Source organism: Montipora foliosa, chromosome 13 (genome assembly GCF_036669935.1).
Source record: "Montipora foliosa isolate CH-2021 chromosome 13, ASM3666993v2, whole genome shotgun sequence".
NCBI lineage: Eukaryota > Metazoa > Cnidaria > Anthozoa > Scleractinia > Acroporidae > Montipora > Montipora foliosa.
The window spans coordinates 35,025,921-35,033,420 of NC_090881.1; the positions used below are offsets into that span (position 1 = coordinate 35,025,921).

At 42.1% G+C, this 7,500-nt stretch overlaps 1 protein-coding gene across 3 annotated transcripts in view; it reads left to right on the forward strand.

Annotated features, from left to right (window-relative positions):
* LOC137982688 (uncharacterized) overlaps positions 1-7,500 on the forward strand; it is a 19,864-nt gene that overhangs the window by 7,400 nt on the left and 4,964 nt on the right. Inside the window, exon 1 of one of the 3 annotated variants that reach the window (XM_068829822.1) lies at positions 1-899. This exon is cut by the window's left edge and continues 491 nt beyond it. The exons of the other annotated variants lie outside the window; for them this stretch is intronic. Within the exon in view, the coding sequence (XP_068685923.1) occupies positions 842-899 (58 nt within the window). The 5' untranslated portion in view covers positions 1-841. The remainder of the gene's footprint in view (positions 900-7,500) is intronic. 3 annotated transcript variants of the gene reach the window in all.

The following is a 7,500-nucleotide window of genomic DNA, read 5'->3' on the forward strand; positions in this document are numbered from 1 at the left end:
CTCTACAGCAGCTACCTAAAAGACGTCAAGTATGCCTTGAACATTGAATCAAAGTGAAGCACTTCTCCAAAGGCATAATAAAATAGGTAAATGAAAACTGAAAACGAAAAACGGGACTGCTACGCAGGCTACTTAAGACAAGGTTATCTGATGGCAACGGGGGAAATTCATCAACAAGTATTCACGAAAGTCTAACTAGTATATCAAGTATCATACTGTTAGTTGATTAATATATCTTTGTCGGCTATAAAGAAAATTTCGCGGTAGTCATCTAATTGACGCTAAAGTAAAACGCTACATGCTCCTAATTGTCAAGTGAATGTTGCCATCTTTGGGTTGAATGCTTCACGGTAGTAAGCTTATGTTACTTTGAGCGTCAATATTGTATAATTATTTTAAGCAATCAATAAGTTGTCCAAAAGACTTGCAAATATTTTAAGTAATTCTTGTTCACTGTTTTATAATAATATTACTATCGAGACAACCATAATAAATGCTTGCAAAAGTAAGAGGCAAGCAGATGTTTCACACTATCAAATTTTGTACACATCAAGATATCGTGTACCGATGTTTAAAAACAATTGAAATTGGTTTAGGTTACGCAAAACTGTCATAAGTTACTCAGTACAACTTGAACAAAAGCCCCACATTTAATTATGTTGTTGCTAGTTTAAAATAGGGTGTCATTGGGACTGAATTTTTAAGAAAGTGCTGCGTTGCACATTTTTTCACATGACGTTCAAAAACTGGATACTTATATGACATTGCGAAAGACTTTTATTGAGTAGGACAGAAGAAGCAGCCAAAACAGTACGCGTGTTGTTGTAATAACTTAATTGCTATGAAAGGAAACCCAATTACGTATACCGCATTAGTGATAAGCTTTGGAATCATCTATGGTAAGTTATAATCCATCTGATTTCTATTCACAACGTTTTGATTCAATTTTTTTATGAAACCCCATAAGAAAAACACTCATGCTCAATGTCTTACCTGGGGTCATGTCGTATCTTGATCACAGTTAATGTTTAACGATTGATTACGTAAGAGTTATAACTAGTTTAGCAACGTGATCGAGTTTATATCAGTTGCAGTTAGTACAGTGTATGTGTAACATGTACGCGTAGTACATTTATCAGATTATTGGAATAAATAGCAATCAAACACAATATTGGCGACGAGGATAAACCAAAATGTCCGATGGTGAACAGGACCCACCGCCTGCTTCAACTTCTTCCACTTCTTCAGGCACTTCAACTACGACAAATTCAACCGCAGCAGCCACTGCCGCTACGCCTCGAAGTGGATTACCGCCATTTCAGCCGTTCGACCCCTTTTCAGATCCTTCCACGGTTGGGCAACGATGGAAGAAATGGGTGCGTCGATTTGAAAACCTTCTCCTAAGTCTACGAGAATTTGACCCGACTATTCGTCGAGGCCTATTGCTTACATACGTAGGCGATGCAACAAACGATGTTTTCGACATCTTACCGGACACTGGCACAACCTACGAATCTGCCGTCACTGCTCTCAACCAGCACTTTGACCCCATGCAAAATAAAGACCTGGCAGTCTTCGAGTTCCGAGAACTCAGGCAAGAAATCAACGAAACGCTCAACGACTTCTACCGTCGATTGAAAACAAAAGCGTCCGATTGCAGTTTCACCAACACGGATAACGAAATCCGAACCCAAATTATCCACAAGACAAGGGACAAACGTCTTCGCCGACGAGCCCTACGAGAAAGCTTCACCTTACAAGAGCTCCTCAATCATGGGAGATCGCTTGAACGCACCGACGAGCAAGCTAAAAAGCTCGAAGGCGAAAATTCTCAATCGCCATCACTACCAGTAAATGCAGTGGAAACACAGTCACGTTTTCCACACGGCAACTCACGTGTTTTCGGAAATGGTTTACGCAACAATCGTCGAAAACAAGATGGCTCACATAACGGCTTACATAACAATCGAAGAAAGCAGAAACCGCCTTCGCGACCAAAACAATTAACCACGACTTGCAGAAATTGCGGTGGTCGTTTTCCACACAAAGGCGGAATGCGTTCGTGTCCAGCTCAAGGAACAGAATGTCACAAATGCCACAAACTCCATCATTTCGCCAAATTTTGTCTGTCAAGTAAACCGCAAGCACATGGCGTCCAACACGTGACGGGTGAAGTCACACAACCCGAACTCTCTTCAAGTGAGACAGATGATGAATATCTATTCACCATCCACATCCACATCCACAGGCAAACATCCGGAAACCACCGTAATAATCCATGGCGTACCAGTGAAAGTCATCGTGGATTCTGGCGCTTCCGTAAACGTGCTCAATCACGCAATTGTAAATCGCATCAAAGGAAAAAATGCCAACTTCCGGTTAACACCCTCATCTGTTAAAATCCATGCCTATGGCACCGAGCAGCCCTTGGACATCGCTGGTCAGTTCACCGCATCTATTTCTACCTCTAGCGGAAAATCAACAGAAGCGATTTTCTTCGTTTCTAACAGCAAATCCAGATGTCTCCTCGGTTTTGATTCATCAACAGCACTTGATCTTCTGAGCGTCAATCTCAACAATATCACGATACAACATGAGGACTCTCAAGTTCACACAATCCTCACTAAACACTGCAAGTTGTTCATGGGAACAGGAAATCTGAAAAACACCCAAGTGAAGCTGGAAATCGATGAAAGTGTCACCCCAGTGGCTCAACCGCCCAGAAGAATTCCTCACAGCATGAAATCAAAGGTCAACTCCAAACTTGAGGAAATGCGCAATGAAGGCATTATTGAAAAAGTCCAAGGAGCCACACCCTGGTTATCGCCCCTTATAGCCATCCCTAAGAAAAATGGAGATGTTCGTTTGGTTCTAGACATGCGAATGCCAAACACCGCCCTCACACGGCGCAGGGTACAAATCCCCACAGTTAACGAAATCCTCCAACAAATGGAAGGTGCAACCATATTCTCCGAAGTTGATCTCTCCCAAGGTTACCTGCAACTTACATTGGCCGAAGAATCACGCTATATCACTGCCTTTTCTACACCTGATAATGGCCCGCATCGTTTCACTCGCCTCATAATGGGTGCCTCCCCATCAGGAGAACATTTTCACGAAATCATCCATGATCTAATCAGAGAAATTCCAGGAACCGCCAACATCTCAGACAACATTTGGATATGGTCACGTGACAAGACCACACACCTAAATCAGCTAGACCAACTTCTCACCAAACTGGAAGACAGTGGCATCACTCTTAAGCTACCTAAATGCTCCTTTGCTGTGCCACAGATTAACGTCTTCGGACACATCGTCTCAGCCAATGGCATCCAGCCCGATGAGAAGAAAATCAAAGCCATAGCGGAAGCCCCCCATCCTACCAATGCATCAGAAGTTCGATCATTCCTAGGTCTCACAAACTATTGTTCGCGATACATTCAAGATTACAGTACACTCACGTTTCCCCTCCGGCAGCTAACAAAAGCCAACACCTCATTTGAATGGCACGACGAACACGAAACAGCATTCCAGAATTTGAAACAGGCACTCACCAGCTTCCCCATCCTAGCTCATTACAGCTTAAACGCGAAAACACGGGTGGTAGTAGATGCCTCACCCTGGGCAGTTGGTGCAGTTCTCCTCCAAGAACAGACTGACAAATCCTTCCGTCCAGTCGCTCATGGAAGTAGGTCCCTTACCGACACCGAGAGAAAGTATGGCCAAATCGAAAAAGAAGCCCTGGCAATTGTCTTTGGTTGCGAACACTTTCACATGTACCTTTTTGGCAGAGAATTTGAATTGGAAACTGATCACCGTCCCCTAGAACACATCTATGCAGCTAAACCAACCAACACAAGCAAGCCTCAACCAGCCAGAATAGAACGTTGGCGTCTCCGTTTGCAAGAGTACGACTTTAAAGTGGTATACAGACCGGGAAAAACCAACCTAGCAGACCCGCTTTCCCGCCTCGCAAATCAACATCCAAGAAGCAACATGGAAAGTTGCGCTGACCGTTACGTCAATTACATGACAAACCACCTCGCTCCTAGAGCAATGAGCGTCGAAGAGATCCAAAAAGCATCATTAGAAGACCCAGAGTTACGCGCAATCCGAGAATTACTCACCAGTAACCAAGTCTACAAAATGGCCACACCCTACAAAACTATTGCCGATGAACTGTGCATCACGGACCATAGTATCCTTCTTCGTGGAACTCGTATTGTGCTCCCCACTACTTTCAGAGAACAAGCAATTACGTTGGCCCACGAAGACCACGCAGGAATGACGAGATGCAAATAGCGCCTGCGAGCCAAACTCTGGTGGCCTAACATGGACAAAGAAATAGAAGATCACATCAAATCTTGTCATCCATGCCAGACAACAGCGAGACCCCCACGGCCAGAGCCAATGCAACCGACAGAGCTGCCTAATCAACCTTGGCTTAAACTTGCCCTGGACATCTGTGGTCCCTTCCCAACAGGAGAATATGTAGCAGTCCTCACTGATTATTATTCTCGTTGGCCCTCTGTCAAGATCCTCAAGTCAGTTACATCAACTTCTCTTCTGAATTGGCTTGATGCAGTCTTCGCTGAGCATGGCTATCCTGAAGAAATCAAGACAGACAACGCATCATATTTCACATCTGCCCAGTTCAAAGAAACCCTTGCATCCTGGGGAGTAAAAGCCACAACAGTCACAGAGTATTGGCCACAAGCCAACGGTCAGGTAGAACGATTCAACAAGGTCCTCGAGAAACACATTCAAACAGCTACCATCGAAGGTAAAGATTGGAGAAAAACTCTCCCAACAATGCTGTTAAACTATCGTACCACCCCACATCGCTTGACTGGCGAAACCCCAGCCAAACTGCTAATGCAAAGGGAACTTCGAACAAAGTTACCAAGTGTACCAGCAAAGAAGAACACAAAGGATTCCATCGTCCGCTCCAAAGATGCCAAAGAAAAGGACAAGGCAAAAGCATATGCTGACCGCAAACGTCACGCCTCTCACAGAAACCTCAAGATAGGTGACTTCGTGCTAGTCACACAACGGCACACCAACAAATATTCCACGAAGTTCCACAGGAATCCCATGAAAATCGTAAAGATCCATGGTACTCAAATCATCATTGAAGATGGTCACGGAACACAGCACAGGCGAAATATATCACATGTAAAGTTATTCGTCCAGCGGGAAAGGAAACAAAGTCAAGTGGACACTCCAGATTTAGATGACGACGACATCACAATTCACCGCCATCATACAACCACAGCCACACCACCCTGTGGAGTCACTAGGCAACCACAAGCCCCAACATCTCACAGTTCTACTCCAATTCCAGGACAACCAGCGCCTAGAAGATCTGCAAGACAAAGGTCTACACCAGCCTACCTTAAAGACTACGTAGCGACATGAGAAAAAAAAGGAGAACTTTGATCTTTGTTTTATTTGTTTCTGTTTGAACATTGATTTTAATCATGATTGAACAATAAGTGGAACATTGAATATTGAAAATCAAAACATTGAGATTAATATCGAGCACTGAACATTGAGAAAATCGAATATTGAGAATCTAATTCGTAATAATCATTCAATGGAATTACAGTTGAACACTGGACAGATTCACCTGAACACTTACTAATCTCTAGGATAATTAAAGTACTAAGATAAGGGAGGAATGTCGTATCTTGATCACAGTTAATGTTTAACGATTGATTACGTAAGAGTTATAACTAGTTTAGCAACGTGATCGAGTTTATATCAGTTGCAGTTAGTACAGTGTATGTGTAACATGTACGCGTAGTACATTTATCAGATTATTGGAATAAATAGTAATCAAACACAACAGGTCATTTATATTGACTCAAAACAATTTAGACCAAGCGCACAAAATTATCACCTTGAGGACAAATCTACCCGAACTTTTCGAGTTTAAAAACGTTACGAAGTTAGATTTCAGCTTGTTTCATACTAGCGGCATCACTGCATAACGAAATTAAGACACACTTTAATCAGCTTTTCCTTTTGTCATAACGTTTTTGTTGTTCACACGAGAGGCACAAAGCATCGGTCAATAAGCTGTCTTATAACTCCGTCATGCCGCGAATCGAGTAATTTGGTCATGTGATTTTCTGGTGCCTTTTGGCGGTAAGCAACAATTTAATCTCGCTCTACTTTGGCGCGGCCGAAAAAAAACCTTCGTCCTATGGTCCTTTCAAACCCAACGTAAACGCTCGCTTTAATTGTAGTTGAATATGATTATGATATGGTGTACCTTTGATATCCTCATACATTTGTCCGGAAATAATCATTTATATTGAACGGTTTGCATGTCCGGATCAAAGAGAAAGCGTAGGAGTAGCTTTTTAAATTGTTCTGTATTATATCTAAACATCTGAAATTTCGTCTACGGTGTATGTATGCTTCCTTGAACTTTGTCACGGAGGAAGATTGATGAAAAAACTTTTATGAACATGGACTAAACGTATCCGTAACTGATCGTACGCGATATCAGGCGATTTTGTTTATTTAATACCACTTGGAACCGCTAAAGGAACTTTAATCATTCAATTATTCATTATTCCGGTTTTTCTCCCGTGGTTGTTATGGATGCTATATTCCTGAATTTATTATTCCACTGTTCCTCTATTTTACCATATTTGGTTAAGAGAACACGCAAAATATGAGACAGTAATAAACTGTTGTGTTCCTGTTTGACCGGTTTGGAACAGAGCATATATATTAATACCGACGGAACGGGAGTTTTTCAGTAAAAGAAATTGTTTTCAACGCGATGCAAAGCCAAAAAACTACAAAATGGCGTAGTACTGGAATAATAAATCTCCTATTGAAAGGTCTAACATATAATTCGTGCGGACATTTTGCTCGTTGTTCGTATTTTTCCTTAGCCTCTGTAAAGCCGCCCGTTCTCCACAAACCTCTTCCATGTTTTTTTTAGGAGAGCGGGCGACTGTACACAGGCTAAGGAAAAATACTAGCAACGAGCAAAATATCTGTGCGTATTATATGTTAAACCATTCTAGTAAGGTGTGTATAGATAGGAGCTAAAACAACTTACTTTTCACCTGAAAACAGTAGAAATATTTTGACATTTCAAGTGAGTTAAAAGTGTAATCCCTGAGAGTTTCCTCATCAATGATAAGAAAAATTCCTTGGCTTGCTCATGACATCATTGGCGGTCATTTTGCTTTTGTTTTCGGAATACCAACATGGCCGTCTAATCACGTGAGCTCAAACCAAGAATACATGAAATAAATCACCGCAGGTGAGCAGTAACTCAAGCAGTTGCGAGGAAAACCTTCAAGAAAAAATTCCGGGCCTAAAAGGGGGCCCGTTCAAGAGTGGGCTTTTTCCCCAACTGCTCAGTTGAGTTGTTGCTTCACTGCGAAGATCATGAACTTTGCATGTATTTTAATTTCTGCAGTTGAAATATATGATCATTTTTGGTCCTATGTAAAGGAATCCAGTTGGCCCTAG